The sequence below is a fragment of the Eurosta solidaginis genome, chromosome 3 (genome assembly GCF_040869045.1).
Source record: "Eurosta solidaginis isolate ZX-2024a chromosome 3, ASM4086904v1, whole genome shotgun sequence".
Taxonomy (NCBI): domain Eukaryota; kingdom Metazoa; phylum Arthropoda; class Insecta; order Diptera; family Tephritidae; genus Eurosta; species Eurosta solidaginis.
The window spans coordinates 285,809,292-285,830,731 of record NC_090321.1 but is presented as its reverse complement, the minus strand read 5'-3'; the positions used below and the strand labels follow the sequence as shown (position 1 = coordinate 285,830,731).

Genomic DNA, 21,440 nt, shown 5'->3' with positions numbered 1-21,440 from the left:
TATTGTGCTGAGTGGTATAAGATAAATGCGAGGCCGCCTCCATTTCCGCTCTCACGATCTTTCCTGTGGACATTATACCCAGGACAGGTCCGCAGAGCAGATCTTGCTGTGAGTTTAGTCTCTTGAATCGCGGCGATGCGGATGTTGTGCCGCTTCATGAAATCGACTATCTCCGTGATCTTCCCAGTTAATCCATTATAGTTTAACTGCAGAATTCTGAAGTGCAACGGGGGAGACGTCGTCACTCTAGGAGTAAGAGATGGTTGACTACGCCTGGGTTGTGAAAGGCTAGGACGAAACTGCTGTCGTGGCCCTGGGACTGGACGTCCTTGGGTAAGCATTGGGGTCCCCGGTGTAATTGTGTTAGCGACCTGGCAACATGGCGCAATGAAACCCGTTGGGGGGTTGCCGTCGCGGAGACCAGAACATCTAGGAAAGTGGCACCGCCCAAGGCAGGAGCTGCATTGGGCGGATGTCGCAAACATATATATGCTGTGCTGGCAAACGGTGCAAACGGGGGTAGTAAGAGTATGTTTCCCTGACCTACACGATTGCTGCCGGAAAAAAGGGGGGAAGAAGACGGGGGAGGGGCCGATGCTCGGCATTGCTACCGACTCTACTATGGAGATAGTAGTTATGAGTGGTAGCAGCCGTTTGAGTTGTGGCTTGCTGAGCAGCGGAGCTGCTGGAAGGTAATGGGGGGGGCGCTAAGGCGTAGACTACGGGAAGCCCTTGGGCGTGAACAGCAAGGAGCCACAAAAGATGTATAAAAGTTACGTGGACGTCGGGTTTTAGGATCAAGCCCAGAACAACCTGTCCGATGCAACCATCCCTTACACGAGACACACTGAACAGAGTATGACCGTCCTAAAAAGATTCTTTTCCGGCAGATGCAGCAAAACCATATCTCAGGACCGAGGTCAGGAGACGGACCCGGATTGGGTTCGACACCTTCCCGGAGCAAGAGGATATGGAGCAGTCCCGCTGCAAGGAGTTGCTGGGAGGATGACAATTTATGGGATGGACGCAAATGGGGTTACACTGAAATGACAGTCCTTGGTCGGGAAAAATCCCGAGTCGCTCCGGTACATAGAACCGACTGCCTTGGGAAGCATTTCGTTTCGTTCGAGCCCTTTCATAACATGTGACAAATCTGTATCTACTAGCTTCTACCTTCCTTAGTTGTTCTATGTCCCATTCATCCGTACACGTTAATCTCATTAGCTGGAAATCTATAATGTCTTCCTTAGGCTCAGCTTCGACTCGTGTTTGCATTCCAAATTACATGGTCTTCTTCATTCATTGCATCAGCATTTCCATGGATGCTACCTTTTCGATGCTCAATGAAAAAGTTATAGCTCTGTAGTCGCTCGATGCACCGTGCCAATTGACCTTCTGGATTACGGAACTGCACGAACCATTTCGACGCTGCATGATCTGTCCGGACGCCGAATCGCTGCCCGTAGGGGCACTTGTGAACACGTTGAATACACTCTACCAATGCCAATAGCTGTCTCTGGTTTTCCAATTGATCGGCTGTAATATGCAGCTACCTTCTCCTATCCATCGGCCAATTGTGACAAAACGTCTCCTATAGGATATCCACTCGCATCTGTATCTAGAATAAAAATTTGCTCCTGGAATCGGATATATATATTGGAGCAGTGCACAGACGCTCTTTCAATGTCTGAAAAGCCACTTCTTGCTCCTCCTTCCATTCAAAAGCTTTATTTTTCCTTGCGAGTTCGTGCAGGCTACGCATGGGCTACGCTGGCAAAGTTTAGTGCAAATTGGCGGCAATATGTGCACAGCCCAAGGAAACTTCTTAGTTCTTGCAGGTTCTGTGGTCTTGACCAAGAATTTACTGGATCGATCTTTTCATTTGCGGTGCAGATGCCTTCCGTTGTCACTTTATGAATAACTTACTTTCATTTTAAACAGTGAACACTTTTTGGAACTTAGTTTCAGACCAGTACCAGCTATTCTTATTATTCAATATGAATGTTAAAACAAAAAAATTATAGGGGAAAAAATTATTTTGCTGGTTTTACAGGCTGCTGACATTTTTATATTTTCGCAACAGTTTACACTTTTTTTTAATAATTTGCTGACCAGTTTTTTTGATACAGTTTAATGTAAATAATCCCAACAGCTAGCTTATAATAATTTACTTATGTAGAGTACAACTATTTTTCCATGTCAATTTTCAAATTAACCCACAAATTTATAATTAACTAAGAGTCAAACTAGTTTCCCATTAATAATGACTAGATTGTATCACGGCTGTATAGCGAATATTAAATTCATGATACCGGCGGCGAGTGTCGAAGGAGAAATAATGATGAGCTATGAGCTTTATGAAGATAGAGCAACGAATAAAGGCCCAAAAGCTTTGTTCGGTTGGTAATGTTATGGAAATAGACGAAGCCGATTTAGCCAAAAAAGTATTTCAATAGACAACGTATTTGGGAGCAGAGGAAGGGGAGACTTACACTGGGTTAGAAGCCGAAGGAGGAGTAAGAATTGGCCTTCCTTGGTACTCCTAATCGGCGATTAGTTATTACCAAAAAAATAGCTTAGCGCCAATTAACAACGATGAAGATCCCGACTAAGGATGCTGGTCTTTTTTAAGTCACAAAATTCGTGATTGTTGAAACCAATATTTTAATATGCACTTAATTAACTTGAAATTTATACCAACAGTATTCCTCTTTTAAAAGCAAAACAATCATTGCTTTTATGCGTTTGCCTCACTGTTTTAAGAAAACAGTTAATTTTAGACTTCAATCTATTAACAGTAATTATGTGATAGTTATAAGTTTAGGATAGATTGAACTGACTGGTCAATTAAGTCCTCCCATAGACTGAATGTGACCCCAGTGTTACCGCGGTAAACCCCAATTGGGTACTTGGACTTAGGTTACAGAATAATTTCGTCATCTTGGCAAATAATATAAGTTCTCCGGAGCCTATGCTGCCCCTAGCAGCTGGAGCCTTGACCTCTTGAGCACAGGACAAGAAAGCAGAGTGTGCTCAACCAATTCTTTCAGCAGCTTGCACTTTCCACATCTGCTAATACTGAATAGGGGTGACGTCAAAAGGAAGTGTCCAGTTAGTGCGCATATCCTTAACACTTTCCTTTTAAGAAATATGAGCAACTTTTTAAGTCAAATATAGTATGGTTTGCTCATGATCTAAGAAATTTTGCAGCTTTGGGCTTCTTATCCCGCCTTTCCTGTTTGATTGAGCAAATGCAATTCGTGTGTCCTATGTATTTCCTCCAAGTAGATTGGTTCATCTACCGAAGGTTCATCGACTGCCGCACCCTTGTTTATCAACTTATCGGTCTTACTGTTATCTTCTATCCCTTTATGACCGGGAACCAAATATGTAGATGTAAGGACTGGCTTTTTCGTTAAAACCATAAATACGTTTCTTCTTATCTTGGCAAACTATATGATTCGCGAAGGCAAAACTGTCAAAATAAAGCAGTCGAACCTCAACACAATTCAATAGTGAAATTGTGAATTGGGTACCTCCACGAAAAGAAAACTCCACACTCTGCCAAAACAGGAGTACAATCAAATGAACGTATGACTTGTCATAATTGCTGACGAAAGTTTTTATTAAGCACAAGCAAACTGGCTGACAAAGATTAGGTGGTTTATTTCAATCCTCTTTTATTGTAATTTCGATTTAAGGAGCGAGATCTAATATAGAGTTAGATTACACATGTAGGTATATTTAATACATTTAATACAAAAAAAAGAGGGAAATATATAATATTAATAAACAAAAAATTCAGTAAATGTCCACGATATTACACATGTACGTAAATTGTTTATTTCAGGGGCCCAGCCATTTAGTTAATTTCTTATCAATTTATATGCATAAATTTCTTTTATATCATAATTGATATTTTATATGGAAACTAACAAAGAATTATTGCAGACTTTTAACATAGTGATCTCCTACAAAACGGAAATTGGTCTTGAGAAGTTCTATAACTCCGTTGAATGTGCTTTAGAACTGAGAAGTCGTTTTCTATAGTTTTGTCTACTAAACCATTTATAGCCCAAACGACAGTTTGTAGAGGAAAAAAAAATGCTCTTGATATGATGGAACTAGTAAATTATACAGTTTGTCTTAGCCTAATGACGTTGGGTAGTTATCGCTCAGGTTTTTGTAAACCTATACTCAATTTCCCTCTTTTACCGTTTCTTGCACAGTTTTGTGTTACCGACATGTAAAAAACCAGTGAAGAGAATTTAATACCCAAAACTAAGTTTATTTGTCAAAATTTAAGTATATTTAAGTTTTTATGGCAACAAAACTGTAGTTTTTGCTAACTAAGACCATGAAAACTATACCAAACTGACAAAATTGACAAATTTGCACATGTGCTCCTTCAAAAGTTAAGAATGTTAAAAATATTTTAATAATAATAATAATACTCAACGGATTAATATCCTCCAAAGCCCGCCCAACCAACGCGTGAGTCGCATCCGCATGACGCATGGATTTGTTTTTGCCGAGTTGTTGATAGGCGGAGGTTTGTTAAGCGTCGAGATTTAACACTGCGCAGCTACAGAATAAAAATCATGAGCTGAGTATTATACATAACAGTTGGAATATATACATACATATACTACATTGTTAAATAAGTGAACATTTTTAGTACGTAAAATTGTTATTTTTATTTTAAATTTATTAATTTTTTTTTTTTGTTACGAGTTAAGATAGGATAGGACAGTTTTCTTTATGGTAAAAAGTGAATCCGTTATATCAATTGAATTAGAATGAGCGTCATGTGACAAACACCGAAAAGGTTCATTTAATTCGAAATTAGTTCTACACTGCTTCAAAAGAAGAGGTTTTTAATGTCTTGACACTCGTGATGGGACGCTAAATCTAGAAATCAATCAATTCAAGAATTATTTAAGACCTTGGGACTAGATTTTTCATATAAATCGGTGATTATGAAAAATTTTAAAAGGTGCCAATATTTTTCGTAAACCTAGACCTATCTCCAAATGAAAGCATGAACTGAAAGAGAAACGTGAAAATTTTACAGCTAATAATCTAGTCCCTAGGGATGGTACATGTGTGAATGCCTACATCAACTATTGTGGATTTATTGTAGATAAGCGCAAGTGTAAACGAGGCCACATATAAAAACATTATCTTCATTTACGTGCTTAATTGCTAATAGGTAAGTAAGACCCGATTTTCCATATAAATCGACAACCGGCAATTTTGTACAAACTTTTGAGATGCCGACACTTCTTCCATGACCTCCTTTAGGTTGTCGAGCTTCATTTCTAAATAAAACACGAAATAAGTGAAATGTCCAAAAAAAGAGTAGACAAGGAGTCCGTCCGACAGATTTGATATTTAATAATATAACTCCTAGGAATGGAAAACGGACGTATATTTTTTGTGGATTTATAGTTGATTAAAAATATTCGAATAATTCGATTAATAGAGTATTCGCCTTTCGATTTCTGTACGTTTATTTATCGAATTTCATAATTCGAATAATTGATTTATTTATTTTAATTATTCAAATAATTGCAACTCAACATTATTCGATTTTCAAAATCGAACTTCATCTAAGTATTGATACGCCATGCATGTACCACATACATATTTCTTCTTTGTTGAATCTTTGTTAATTTGATCGATTGCTAGATAAATCTTAAATTGGTATGCCTCAAAAATGGTGTCCCTATGTAAAACCTTCTAAGCTTTCCGATACCGGTGAGAAAACCATATGTAAGTAAGCATATACAAATTTCGAAAAAACTCTATATTTTGGTAAGGATGTCAAAAAATGGTAAAAATATATATTTTTACTATTTTTGGGCATCGTTAATACTTTTTGCTTTATAAATACGTGAAAAGTCAGTACTTTAGACCATTTTAGATCTTTTTACCCTGAAAAGTACGCTCGAAATCGACCGAAATATGATGAGTGAGAATAGGTTGTCATGATAGCTTCGAACACGGATTTCTCGAAAAAGTTTTATGAAGTTAAATAAAAGTATTTAGTATTATTTCTCCATATGGGAGCCAGGAACATGTGAGCAAAGTGTTTCAATACAATTTGGGATCAGTCTGTATATGGCATATTGAATTAAGTTTAGATCCACCTAATTTATCGCAAACAATTTTGACGTTTTTTACGAATACGAATTTGACTGACAAGAAACTAAGTAAATATGTCCTGGGGAGGTGCAGTTTTAATAACCAGAACATATATGTTATACTCCTATATTGCTAATAGAATTTGAATTCGAAATCAAAACTAGATAACCTACAAAAATTTTGTGATTGTAGCACCATAAGTGTGAAAAAGAAAAAATTAAATTTAGGTACATTCGATTATTGAATACAAAAACAATAACGTTTGAACAGCAATATATCGGCACTCTGGGGTTTGGGTTGTACCTAGCCTTTTGTAGCAATATTGGAGTATTACATATATGAACCAGAAGCATACTATCCAGATGTTTTGTTTCAGAAATAAATCCAAGCTAGTTTCGTGATTTTATTTCAGAGTATTTCTCGCTAAGTTTGGGGATGTTCCGGAAGGATGGAACACCTTAAGGGCCATTCAAGTCATGTTCGGCATTATTTCGACGTGCCATACTAAAACTAGCACTTTTAAATTTTTTTACAATTAATTGTTTTGTAAAAAATTTTGAAAGTGCTTTTTTCGTACGGCACGTCGATTTATGATGTTTATTTCTTAATTACAACCAGATACATAAATCTTGTCAAAGAGCCGTCAAACGCTGCAAATGCGAAGAAACTAGAAATTTATGCTATGTGGGGATAAAAATGTGACACTGTCGTTAGTCCGTCTTTTGGTTCATCGTAATATTTAAGCCCATATTGCTAAATCTCCACAAGGCGATGCAAATTTGTTTCAAAAATCCAACACTTCGTCCGTCGATCCAACACTTCGTAGACCGTCGATATAAGAACCTACTTATAAAGAATATCTAGCAATAGAATAGGTGTACGATTTTGTCAGAAGCCAACTTCAGGCATTTCACATGATGAGAGCAATGTAGAGTTAACCGCTGTGCACTTTTTATTTGATGACCAAAAATATGTTTCAAATTTATTCGTTCATTGCCCAACCTACACAGGGACATAATATTGTAACGAATGTTAGCAGAACTGAGCGATGCTATCGTCTCTAAGCCGATGCTAACCAGTGACGTGAATGCACATCAATAATTCAATCATTATGTATCTACATAAACGAATAAATAATTGCGTCTACACATATGTACGTATACGAGCAGCGGAGCGGCAATGCACAAACACATGCATATATCTTATTTGAGTTGTCACAAGAGAGAGCAATAATTTGTGCACGTAGTTGTGGCTGGCGATTTTGTAGCCGAACTAACTAGTAACTTCTGGAAATCGAAGAGCCTAGAAGTATGCAGCGTAAACTATAAAAGCGGGGCAGGCGAGTAAGAAGGAATTCAGTTTGATTTGAGTTGTCAAGCAGTTTGATTAAGACGATATCTAGTGAGCAATAGCAGTGTTATTTTGAATAGTAGAGTTTCATTGAGCTATCAATCAGTGTGGTTATTAAGCAAGCTATTCGTTGCACAGTTTGTTATTGTGATGTACTTTAATAAAGGCCATTTTGCATTATTACAAATTGGAGTTATTTATTCAACAGTTTAGTGATTCGAACTTAGCAGAGGATTGCAAATAAGAGGATTTGCAGCAAATTCGTTACAATATTAATCCTTAGCATGTTTGGAAAACCACTGTATGGTTATCTTGAGCTATACAATTTAATGATTAAGTACTTGTGTATACCAACTATATCCGCAGAGCGAACTTTCTCCATACCTGGAAATGTTGTCAATGCACGTCAATCCAAAACGCAAGCCTTCTAACATTCCCTGACAATAATATGCGCTTCATTAAAGATATTGGTGAAACTTTATTAATTTACTAAATATATAATATTACTTTTTTTAACATAACTAATTTCATATTAGCCATCATCCCGTCGAAAAGAAGCGGATTTGAGCCAGATTTGTGATTTGTAAATCTCTTGTCATGTGTACAAAAATATCATGACCTTCTTAAGTCTCCCAATGATTCAGAGCATTCCCGTAAGAATTGAGCGTTGGATGGAGCTAAAAAACTGGAGCCTGCAAAATTTAATTTTTTTACTTTTTTTCGACTTTGATTTTTAAGGTTTGTTCATGACCTACTAAAAAATTTTCATATGTATACCTTGTCCGACCCAAAAATATCCGCTAAAAACGTTGGCAGTAACAGTTTTTTGAAAAAAAAATAAAAATTTTTAGTAGGTTATCGCCAACGTTTTTAGCGGACATTTTTGGGTCGGACAGGGTATATATATGAAAATTTTTTTAGCAGGTCATGGAAAAAACCTTAAAAATTAAAGTCGAAAAAAAGTAAAAAGAATGAAATTTCGCAGGCTCGAAAATTATTTTTTTGGGTATGCGTAGTGGAACATATCGGTTAACTTTCGTCCATATAAATCGACCCACCCTAATGTACATACCTCTACATATGTACATATGAGGTTTGTCGTAGTGGAAGTAAAGGAAATGTTATGGCTTTATGTGCATTTTACACTTTGAAAACTTCCGCTCTCTAGAGTTTTGAGCATAATAAAATGCAACTTTAAGTAAGGTGTTTTCAATATTACAGCACCACGTAATATATTTCATATAAGCAAACAAACCACACTGGCAAAATTCAAGATTAATAAACTATTAATAAAATTTAATGAGTTTCAAAAGGGTTCTATTACAAATTGTATTACATTATCACTTTAGAGAAACTGAAAACAATATGAAACCGAGTGAAAATGCAAAAGGTACCTTCCCAACATCTTTGCCGTTAAATCCGTAGCAAGATTTTGATGCTAAATTTTCTCGTACGAGGGGACCTTTCCTAGAAAAATTCCTTATCCAAGTCATTCGTTCCTCTGTAGTCGTTATAGCTCCCATTTGGAGGCCGCTGTGGTGTGGTGGTAGCGTGCTCCAACTACCACACCGAAGATCCTGGGTTCAACTCTCGGGCAAAGCAGCATCAAAAATTTAGAAAGAAATTTTTATTATTAGAAAAAAGTTGTTCTAAGTGGGGTCGCCTCTCGGCAGTGATTTGGCAAGCACTTAGAGTGTATTTGTGTATCTCAGCCATGAAGAGCTTCTCAGTGAAAACTAATCTGCCTTACAGTTGCCGTTCGGAGTCGGCTTGAAACATGTAGGTCCGGTCCCACCAATTTGTAGAAAAACTAAAAAAAAAAACAGGATAAAAATTGTATAAGAAACTCGACTAAATTCTTTTTGGAGGTATATCGTGCCTTGTTTTTTTATCGCTTCGATTTGCCGCCTTTCTTTTCTATTCATTTTTTATGTGTACAGTATTATTTATCGCTCAAAACGTATTATTTATGAGTTTATTTCCATAAAAGTCCTTAAAAGTTGTAAGATTTAACAAACCTTGCTTGTCTTTCGCTCAAAATGTGAAGAGTTAATAGATCAAAACCAAACGGTGATAGCTGCTTTCTGTCAGCAATTTTAACTTTGAAAGCGCTTGATCGGACTCTCCGGAAAACTGTTAAAATATACTTTGGCTGTTTTTCTTGTTGCCGCCGATATATGTATTTATGAGCATATCATTATTTTAATTTTTATGTGTCGATCAAGTCTTCCTCTTTCTCTGGAGCAAAAGTTTCAATAACTTCAAACTCGCCCAATATTACAAAAAGCAAAAACATTGCATACAAAATCCAATTGAAAACACCAATACTACGACGAGCGGTGAAGTTCGTCAAACTTGACCAAACTAAAACGGATAAAGTAGCGATAAATTGAAAAACGACACAGTTTTCACCAAAGTTGCCTTGCGGGACCTTCAAAATAAGAATTATAAAAAGTTTAGGTCTAAGAATAGGACTAACATTAAAGATTAAAAAAATTTACATACGACAATTGCTGTTTCACTTTGAAAAGTTAGATATATAAAAACGCCGCCAAATGATGAAACTGAATCTGAAATTAAGACGATCTTTTAGAATCATACTTCCACTCTGTTAAATTATTACTAAAAAAGGGTCCACCAAAACACGCAGCATAACCCATTCGGGGATAACCGTGACGTGCTAAAGCGATTGTTGAAACCAAGTCACCAATACTGTTACCCCAAGCTCGTAATGTACATGAAAGAAATGAATTGCTTCTCTTAGTCATAATACCAATTACGCGCAGAACTTCCACGGCTTCGCTTGCCGAATAGTAAATAATTAAAATTGAGCTAACCACACCATATAAAGCCATTGCCTACAAAATAATGAGAGGTTTCGAAAAATTATGCCGTTTGGTTAAAAACTGTTATATATCTAAATGAGTCTGACTTCATGGTACTTAGGCGGAATATCGGTTCGCGTTGTTAATATCATGTAAACGGAGATGGGAATCGTAATCAATAACGTATAACAGCATAATGGTATGCCAAATAAAAATACTCTAGAAGCTGAAGATAACATTTTATTTAAATTATCAAATATTTGAGAAATTTACTTAATTAAATTGATAAAGTCTAGACTTACTCAGAGAATATGCTGTGATTAACGGCACTAAAGGAATTTGAATTGAGTTCAATAATTTCGTCCAACCATGGCACGGTCGTTCATAGTCTACTACTGGTATTAAAACTTGAAGCAAAAACATTACCGGTGCTGTGATGATAATATATATTTTCCCAACAAAACCACTTTCTATCCATACCGTCAACCCTACTGGACTTACAGCTTCACGAAATTGTTTGAAGAGATCCTTATTGGGATCGTTTATCATCGCAACAAAAGATATTGATCGTGTCTTTTCCACATCAATGGATATGCGAGATGTGCGATCTATAATTTCTATGCCCGCTTCAGCATGTAACTGTTCTAATTTTGTTAGATTGGCAGCTAATGAAGAAATAGATTTTTACATGATTATAAACCGTATATGGTTACGATTTACCCATTTGATGGCGCATAGTCATAGTCAAAATAAAATAAGTTCTAAATGTAGTTGCAGCTTTTGACACATTTTTTTAAGAGCTATCTGTCAAAAAACAAAAAAAAAAAAAATGCAACTAAATTTAAACGTACGTTGGTGTTTTTCAACAGATACTGGACAAAAATAAGATAACTCGCTTTAAAATAATTTAAAATGTGTGTTTGACAGAAATTATACATAAATTTTTATAGTGCGTTCTTCTAACTGTACTGATAAATGTATCAATTTATACGTTTAATTTCAAAAATAGGCTTTTCCCTGTTTAAGTATAAGCTATGCATGTTCGCCGGAAGATTTCAGTACAAAATTTTTTTAAATTTTATTCAGCCCGATTCTAAACAAAAATTTCTTGTGAGTTTTTTTCACTTCTCCCTTTCCTCTTGTTCTGAGAAAAGTAGGTATTATGAATGTGAGTGAGATGGAGATTTCTCTGCCATTTCTTAGGAGTTTTTTCACTTGTTAAATTAAAGCTAATGCATCAAAATAGTTAAAGTAAATTGGTTCTTTCAAGAAAGAACACTTATTTGTACAAATTTGTGCTAAAATATGTACATTCTACCACAATATTCTTTATTTTAAGTAGAAAAGTATATCATAAGCAACGGAAGAGCTCTTGGTATATTTGATGCCCCATCCAGAAATTGCGCAAGGATTTTTTAAGAAGGCTTAAATAGATTTTGGCATAGGATGAAAGACGAATTCAACTCGACTTGGTCAGAAAATTGCTTTGCTGAATGGAAGCAGGCAACTCCAGCGGATTTGTGTTATCCCGCCGTCTTCTTCTTCTTATGCTCCTCTGTTGATGTTGCTGTGTCACCAATTCATTACTCATTTCAGTGAATACCATATATGCAGTACTGTTCATTGTTCATATTTTATTTCTTGATTACAAACAAATTCGCAACAATAATTAAACTTCTCAATTTTTTAAACAAAATAAGAAATGCGGCACGAAATTTCAATTGACAATACAGCTGACTTCGAAAATTCGAAATTCCTATTCCCCAATTATTGTTCTCCCTAAGAGAAAAGAATTTGAGGAATTTTTCCGCGGGAATAAAAAAAATCCGCGAGAGCAAAATTTCGAAGGAATGTATGTAGTATTGGGCTGATTGTTTTTTCTTTTAAGTTATCCGGGATAGTAACAGTTAAACGTTTTGTATCCAAATCCATTTTTAATTATATTTTTTGCGCTCTAAAATTTGAAACGTTTTTATGAGTAGCTACGTCATGATGTAATTAAACAATACAAATAAAGTCAATATTACAAAATAGAGCAGCATTGTACAATACTCCACTTCATAATTTGAAGTTTTGTTTCTTGCACAAAATCCTGAACTCCCTTAATAACGTTTTTTAACGTAAAAATCCCCTTTTACGTATATTCAAACACATAAAGCAATGGAAACTTGTCAAAAACAAAACAAAAACCAACTCAAATATAATTATAAAGGCAATTCCCTAAACCTATGAAGCGTAGTGAACGTTGAAAATATTCCACGTTTTGTAAAGCAAATACACAATGTAAATGAATTTTCTTTTTAAATATATATACATGGGTGTTGTCTATAATACATAACTCCCTTTGAACTACGTTTAGAAATATATTAACTATATAAGCCACTACCAGAATTTTTTAGACAACAAGTTTAACGTATGAATTCCCCAAAATATAGAAATAAATTTGCAGAAAACTAATTTTTTTGAAGAAGTTTGTATAAAAAATTATTCAATCAAAATTTAATACTTTTATAATGCAAGTAGAGCTGCGGAAAAAGTGAGGTTATGGTTATGTTGTTGACATCACCTTCATTATTGCATTATGGGATTGAGTATAGAACATGTAGAAACCACAGAAATATTTTCACAAATGTATTTTGTTGTAGCGTGCAGACAACTTTTGACAGCAAAATGTAACACTTCAAACATTTTCTATATTTTCAAGACAGAGATAATACCACTAATATCTTCCTAGCGAAAAAATTATTATTTTTAATTTTATAGTGAAACTAAAAAAATAAAAATCAATCCATTTATGGAGGTGATAAGTGCTGGTGTACTCAACCTGAAGTATGAATATCTGGGCAAAGCGTTCAATGTAAATCGAAAATTTTGCCGTAAGTAATCCGGAAATTTTTAAATGTGGACAAATATGTACATACAAAACGGTCTTTGAAAAAATTTCGTTAAGCGACGCCAATAGAAATGGCAGCAAAAATATGATTTACTAAATCACAAAAAACCACCATAAATACAAAGGAAGCAAGAAAAAATAGACTAAATTAAAACAAAATGTTTGCCATAAAATGAAAATTTCCGGATGAAGAGGGCTTTTTCTTAATGAAACGGTAATACCTAAAATTATAGCAAAATATTTTTTTGAGTTTTTACCTGTCGCATATATTGGATCCTTGAGCTTTATTTTCAACACTGGAAATTAAGATACGCACAATTATTTTGATTACAAATAAGATACCAATAACCGCACTTACTTTTAACGCTCTTCTTAAGTAGAAACTGTTCCATAAATATAACCATAAGGTATAATATATAAAGCGACATTATCACTGAAATGTAAATCAAGACTGTATTATACCATGATCAAACTATTAGAAGGTAAAACCCACCGTGGATAAGACAAGTGTGATAACTTCTGCATAGACGTTAAAATTACAAACATCACCTGATTTTTCATTGACTATCGTGATCTCATTTTGTATATCTTTCTATCACCCGAGGCCATCTTGAACATCCCGTCAGGCAGTTGACGGATAAGACATCACACTTGTTTTATACACAATGGTAAAACCATTCTCTCTTTTTGGCGGCCATAATTGTTTTTTTGGTTTTTAAAAAAATTTTAAAATCACTCTCCTAAACTTTAAGGAACAAAATTACAAATAGAACGGATCATATCGTGATCTCATCCTGTATCTCTGTGAACCACTGAAGATAGCCGACCATGTGCACGGCCATATTGAACACCCTGTAAGGCAGTTGATGGATAATATATCACACTTGTTTTGCGCACAATGGTTCATGATACAAAAAAGAAGGTATTTCCACTCAAAATTTTTTGACGTATTTGGGGAATTTTGAAGTTTCATAATGTTTGATGAAGCGTTGCCATACCGTTACTGTTTAAGGCGAAATTGTAGTTTTTCGGGAAATTTCCTTTAGGACGAAAACGCAATCGTCATCTGAGACAATAATAATATGCTTTAGTACGATTTATGTGCATACATATCGATTGAAAATACAGTAAAGCATGCAATTTTATTGAAAAATAGTGGATAATGACTCATATCTTTATGGCAGCTTGACCCCTAGACAAAAAACAAAAACGAAAAATCCTGAAAAAGTGTACTTCCAAAGTATGCACATCTATGTCAATGCTAAAAGGGCACAGAATGTGTATAGGCGGGGCTATACCAAGGTGACCCCTGGTACAACGGGCAAAAACACTCTCGTAACTAGTGGCTAACCTGCAGAGCTACAGGGTAATGTTCTCCCTAAAAATGGTTTAACAATTCCCTCCTAAAGTGCAACGCTTGAGTTATACAATAAATAAAAAATAAAAAATGTGGACTTGTAGCGAATTTATCAAGAAATTGCGGTGTCGGTTTATAAAGACCTTCTTTGAGCAAGCAATTGACAAACGGGTATGTTTTGTCAAAATGTTCTGAGCAAACGTACTGACACTTAAGAAGGTTATATTCCTTTGCTTTGCATACTCCGATCCATGTTTCTTCCACCAAAACAATTTTCGGGAGCTGGAAAAACCTATTAAAACCCTTCTTTTCTAGGCTGATATTTCGTATTAAAATATTTCCAAGGCATGGGGCTCATTTTTTTCTTTTTTGTTTAAAATAACTATGAAAGTAATTTAGTCGTATTCGTTAATATGAAATCCATCAAAATTTGAAAAATTCGTAAAATTTTTCAATCTGGTAGCTTGTTTTTGGTGAAATTGTCATTGTCCCCGCAAAAGTCAAGTGGCTAACGTCACACTAAATGGAACTACCTCCATTTTTTGTATCATGCAATGGTTTGATTTTTTCAAATGCCAAATAGAATAAAATAAATCAATATTATATTTTTTTAGTTTGTGAAGTTGGCAAGTAATGCCTTTCGCGCTAGAGAAATGACGGATGTGTTGTCGATTGAAACCTTCACCATCGTAACTGTTTTAACAACAAACGTGTTCTTGTTTTTGTTTTATTATGTGGCACAGGGACTACCTGGTTGATCATAACATGCCAACATCAGCAGGCAGCGTAATTGCCATCATCAGCTGAAACGCGGCAGGCTATACCAGCCCACCAATTCACCTCCTCCAGTTAAGGGATGTTAGATCATGGGGATGTCCCTATATCTATTTTGAAGACGAAGCTGCACCACGCAGTTCGGCTGGATTGCTTCGGCAAGGAACAGTTTAGAAGGAACAACTTGTCCAGCATCTTACGCGATTAGACATCATAAGCTGGCATTTCGTGACAGTTGTGTGGGTAAGTTTTATTATGATTAGGATCCCATATTGGCGAATCGATTCGCTAGATGGGCTGGCCATTATATGCTGATGCGCCGAGGCATGAAGCTCCCTCTCTCGCTATCCCTCCAAAACGTTTATTATGTTTCCTTTAATACAGGATGACGGCGAAAAGTTGGGATTTCGCCCGGTCGGTATTGCAATATTTATTTGAATAAAATAAAAAAATTCTTTGTTTATGTTTAATTTGTTTTGTAATGAAAAGCATTGAAGAGCATTGAAAAATTTAAAATTACTTTAAGCCTAATTTCCCTCACCGGTTTTAACTTGTAATACTTTTCATGCCAACCTAATATAAACGCACGCAAGTCATTTTCTGTCAAAAATGTCTCATGCACATACAACTTGTATGAGAGCAACCCAAATTGAATTGCTGCGTGAAAACCATGGTTCAACTATATACAGGTTGGCTCATCTGTAAAGCAACAAAATATGTCTGTTCAAATTGTCAAAATCTGTGTATTGGTGTTGGTGCGAATGGTATGGAATGGAAACATAAAACTTAGCAGTTTTTGTATGTGTAAGTAAAATGTTGCCAATGTGTTGGTTTCATTTTGAGTTTGCCATATCCTTTTGACAATCCCTTCGACCATGCAATGACATAAATAAAATCAGCTGATGAGATGAGCCAACCTGTACATAATTGAACCATGGTGAAAACCTAACTCGATTTCCAATTTTTGTTCTGCGTGACAATTAGATTTGACGTTTGCACACATGCTTTACATTGTCGCAACGCATGCTTATTTGGGTTGGGGCAAAAACGCCGGTTGTTTGCATGCGCTAAAAAACGCAGTGCGGTTTTATTAGGTTGGCATGTTTATCATGCATTAAGCTGTAAACACAACCCCGGGCGACGACGATATTTCACATACTCAAAACACAATACCGAGCGCTATTTTCTGACGCTTTTTTTCAGAGTGGCCATATACAGAAATAAAGATAAAAACAATTAAAACTTTTTTAATTCTTTAGCACTTGACTGCCAAAACACGCCTAAAATATTAAAAGCTCTATCGAAAGATAAGTTTGGTTTCCAGGAATCTTATTCCGGTGGGCGAACATTAATTAAAATAAAATTATAAAAATAAAATTATAACCCTTTTATTTAAAAAAAAATTTACAAATACCACCTGTAATGAATTCGCCTTGGTGATGGCAATCAAAGTGAATCCATACAAGGTGATGGCAAAGCGAATTTAATTAATTCGCCGTGTAGAAGAATGTCAAGTCAAAAGAAAATTTTCATTGATTTCACAAGGCTTTGTATGGAAATTTATCAAGAAGAAGCAATCAGCTGATGGGATAACGACACCTTGTACTGAATTCGCCTTGCTTTGTATGGAGAAAAATTAAGAAGAAGTAATCAGCTGTCGGAATAACAACACCTTGGTTGAAAATATTGATTAAAAAAACTAAAATTTAGCAAACGTTTGTGCCAATTACCTTTAAGTTTTTAATAAAATTAATCTGTAATTGGCGGTTTATTATTATTAACAGTAAAATTAAGGGGAAAATTTTAGAATAGCACCCCCCGAGTTCGGGGTTAAACTTGGTATCAAATGAAAGAGGGAGTTCTCCCGATCACAAATATATATAACTTAAAGTGCGCAGACTTATAGTTTACGAGTTATTTGATGTTAAAGTTTGCAAATTTAGCAAATTTCTATAGCACTTTCTGTTACAATTTACACATCTTTCAAAACCTTTATGCACATAAATATCTATATAAATTGGCAACGATACACTTAAATTTCATTTTAGTATATTTCACATATAATTCTTGCATTGTTTTTACTTAATATAAAAGTTTTTATTAAATCAATCGCGCTTTTGTAGCAACATTCACATTTATGTAGATATATATTTTATTGATGACATTACAAAGCTGTGCTGCCACATCTAAAAAACGGAACAAGTGCAGAATCGAAAAATAACTTATAAAAATATCTTTCATCTGATGTATATATATCTTTAACTTTTCTAGTCTTTATTTACCAAAAATTTGAAAAAGCTCTTTTTTGCATTCGTGAACGAGCTGATATTACCTTATAACTCTTATGTTTATTGTTATGTTAGCCGATCCAACAACGGCTGCGCCATGCACAGTAATTCTGCGTAGAACACCTTTCCGCGTAGGCGGCCTTCGGCCGCGCTTATTTAAAATAACCCTGGGCTACGCCATGCCAAGTCCGGGTGTGTGGTATAACCGTGGCTACCGCCACGGTGATGTCCTTCCGCATATTACCTTATAACTCTTATGTTTATTGTTATGTTAGCCGATCCAACACCGGCTACGCCATGCACAGTAATTCTGCGTAGAACACTTTTCCGCGTAGGCGGCCTTCGGCCGCGCTTATTTAAAATAACCCTGGGCTACGCCATGCCAAGTCCGGGTGCGTGGTATAACCGTGGCTACCGCCACGGTGATGTCCTTCCGCATAGTAGTAAAAATATATATTTTCCTTTTTCTTTATTAACTGAAAGGTGGCACGTTAATATTTATATTTGTTTTTTCTTTGTTGATGTGGCAGCACAGCTTTGTAATGTCATCGATAAAATATATACATACATAAATGTGAATGTTGCTACAAAAGCCCGATTTATTTAATAAAAACATTTAAATTAAGTAAAAACAATGCAAGAATTATATGTGAAATATACTAAAATGAAATTTAAGTGTATCGTTGCCAATTTATATAGATATTTATGAGCATAAAGGTTTTGAAAGATGTGTAAATTGTAACTGAGAGTGCTATAGAAATCTGCTAAATTTGCAAACTTTAACATCAAATAACTCGTAAACTATAAGTCTGCGCACTTTAAGTTATATATATTTGTGATCGGGAAAACTCCCTCTTTCATTTGATACCAAGTTTAACCCCGAACTCGGGGGGTGCTAAACTAAATCGCTGCCAAATTAAGATTTATATGCTAAAACCAAACAACTTTTTTTTAGAATAAATTAGAATACATTTTTAGAAATAAATCTATCTTCGCAAAATGCCGTTGCGTAAACTCTACGCTTTCATTGTGTTCACCTTCATGTAATTACGGGGACTCTATTTTTGTGTTTACAGCTTTATACTACACAAGTAAACTACAATTGTTACAATGACTTCTCAATCGCTTCGATCACCTACTGTGATGGGTAATCGACAATGTCACAAGTAAGCGAATATTTGCTAATCTAATGTGTATGTTCAAATAAATAAAATACATATATTGGACTTACATACGGCCTCTGTCCGTGTGACAACGCCATCCGACACTACACAATAATCCACAAAAATTATTCCAAAACTCAAAAAGCAAGCATCTCTTAAAACATTATTCCACTGCAGTTCGAACGGATATAGCACAAATATGAGACCAGCAACAACAAGCACAACATAAACACCGGCTCCAAATAGATCAGCAAACATACCACCACCATCACTGAGGTTTGAAAAAGTGCCAATGAGATCTGGAGATCCATTCCCAAATGCCAAAAGAGTTACACCAGCCAAATGCTCGTTGAGACCCAAGATTTTTGAAACAACTTTCAAAGCTGGACAAAAGCTTTTTGGAAAATGAAAAATTGTTAGTCAGCGAATAAGGAAAGCAAGCCGAGATATTTAAGACAGTCCAGTTGAAATATATCTCTGTGAGAGCAATGTCACAAATGAAGTCACGAAATGAATGAATTATTTGATTACATCAATATCCGCTGTACGCCGTGGTATGAAGGTAATGTGCTGGCTTACCATACTGGACGTTCTAGGTTCAAATCCCGGGGAACATAACTTTAATTACTTTTTTTCTGAATGTGGAAATTGCCAAACCCCTGCTGGCGAACATTTCAAATATATAGCCCTGCAAACTTATCAGCAAAAATTCATTTCCCTTGCAAGAGCCGTTTGGGGACAACTTGCAGATCCCACCAGCAATTGGAGAAGCTAGGCGACTTTACAGTCCCAATGCATGATGACTCTTTGGGAATGCTATCAAGCTCTAATCGCGAGATTTACCAATATAACTAATATAACGTTTGGTATCAATTTCCAACTAGACTGCCATGCGTCGCGAATATCCATACATACACATTTTCAACTGTCAAACCCAAAACAATATAGATAATGATGCATATTGTTAATAGAAGGAACGAACATAAAATCTGTTCCAAATCATTATGTGGCCTCAAGTAGCAATAAAGGATTTGAATATAGTTTGCAAATAACCCTCGATGTTGACAATCCCGGGTCCCACGTACATAAGCGCAACGATCTTTATATTCCAATGATTGTACAACACTGCAACTTGGCTATAAAAATTATCACATTTTGGTAAAATTGAATTTGGCTCTGTTTTTATTGAAAAAGATCTTCACTTACAGGTGTATTAAATACTTCGTCTTCCATTATGCTATTTCTTGTTAGTATTCCAAGAACAAAAAACTCGATTAAATTTCTTAAATTTGTCACAGCAATAAGTTAAAAACAAAAATGTAACAACATAGACAGTTTACTGAGTTCAATAACTTTCGTCACAAGAAGAAGTTAAGCTGGAAGCAGCTGAAACTTTGCGGCATACCTTAATTGTTTTAATTAAATTGTATACCACGCCAAAGGGCCTATACTTTGCATTATTTGAATGGCATACCTCCTTGAAATGGTTTAAAATTAATTTAGCCGGTACTCCTGAAACCGAACAATTTCGAAAAAAATTGGGAGCTGCAGCGAACTTAAGGATGGATCTGTGGGGGAATTGTGGTCTCAAAATAATAATTTTTGTAAAAACGAATGAAAAACCTATCTAATATCAGAGTTGCCCAAAATTTATTCAAATAACGACTAAAAGATAAATAACTTTTTTGTCGGTTATTTACGAATAAAAATTAATTTTTTATTATTTTTATTGACAAAGTATATATAGTTCGAGCATTCCATGGAGAATCTTAAACTTTCGTCGAATTTCGAATTGATCCCTTAATGCAGTATATTTCAAATATATCACAGTTAATGCAGCGGCGGAGTGAGGGGGGCAACTTGCCCCGGGCGCTACTCACAGGGGGGCTCCAAATGGTTCGCAAAGCAGAACTTCATGGATAATTTGTATTTTTATTATAACTGATTTCTGGAAAATATTGATTTCTGGAAAAAATGTAAAAAAAATGCATGCATATATTCGGAACACTTGCGACAGGTTGTGGAATAATTGAAACCAAATATATTTTTTTCTCACGTATAATGTTACGATGGGAATTATTAAAAAATGCTTTAACAAAAAATGTCAAACGTGAATCTGAAACAAGATGGAGCGCCAAAATACAAGCGGTTAGCGTTATCGTCGATGGGCTAGATAATGTAGTAGAACACTTAGAACAATTAGCAGAGGACACTAACACCACAAGTGACACCAGAAACGAAGCTACAGTTCTGTTGAAAAATATACTAAATTTTATGATTTAATCGGGGATTGCCCGTATTGCTTTTTTAAATGTATGAAAACATTTATTTGAAGCAATTTTTTAATTTTATAATTTATTTAATAATTTGGGAAAAATTTAAACAACGTGACATCAGGACGGACAAGGCGACAGCTGTTTCGATTATACCTTGTAAATCTCTTCAAAGCCTTTTCTCCCGGGAGTGGGAGTCGAACCCGCACCGCTACGATAGTTGAAATGGTTATAAACGCATTCAACTACGCCATGCCTTAGTTGTTGTAAAGTTTTTCCCAATTGCCTTCTTTTTGCATATTTTAATCTTTTACGCACTGCATACTTCGTATGCAATTATGTGTTAAAGCTATGCTTGGTGCGGCGGTTT

At 35.5% G+C, this 21,440-nt stretch overlaps 2 protein-coding genes across 4 annotated transcripts in view; both read right to left on the bottom strand.

The window, feature by feature from the left end:
• The window catches only part of LOC137245765 (uncharacterized), a 47,335-nt gene that overhangs the window by 9,911 nt on the left and 15,984 nt on the right, over positions 1 to 21,440 (bottom strand). The gene's annotated exons all lie outside the window — the stretch shown is intronic.
• LOC137245768 (mitochondrial sodium/calcium exchanger protein) lies at positions 8,825 to 20,038 on the bottom strand. The gene is made up of 11 exons (XM_067776935.1): positions 20,004 to 20,038; positions 19,713 to 19,933; positions 18,866 to 19,191; positions 13,574 to 13,648; positions 13,473 to 13,511; positions 10,625 to 10,987; positions 10,430 to 10,548; positions 10,121 to 10,355; positions 10,003 to 10,067; positions 9,377 to 9,928; positions 8,825 to 9,307 (listed from the first exon to the last, which is right to left on the bottom strand). The coding sequence occupies exons 1-10, from the start codon at positions 20,028 to 20,030 to the stop codon at positions 9,707 to 9,709; spliced, it is 1,692 nt and encodes a 563-aa protein (XP_067633036.1). The 5' UTR covers positions 20,031 to 20,038; the 3' UTR covers positions 8,825 to 9,307; positions 9,377 to 9,706.

What these genes read in the sequence shown, in the direction of transcription:
- LOC137245768 (XM_067776935.1), bottom strand. Translation starts at nt 20,030, where the DNA reads ATGGAAGACGAAGTATTTAATACACCT. An exon ending in GGATCCAATATATGCGACAG is followed by an intron (nt 10,988 to 13,472) that starts GTAAAAACTCAA and finishes TTTCTTCATTAG; the next exon opens with CTGCCAATCTAACAAAATTA. An exon ending in TTCCGCCTAAGTACCATGAA is followed by an intron (nt 10,356 to 10,429) that starts GTCAGACTCATT and finishes ATTATTTTGTAG; the next exon opens with GCAATGGCTTTATATGGTGT.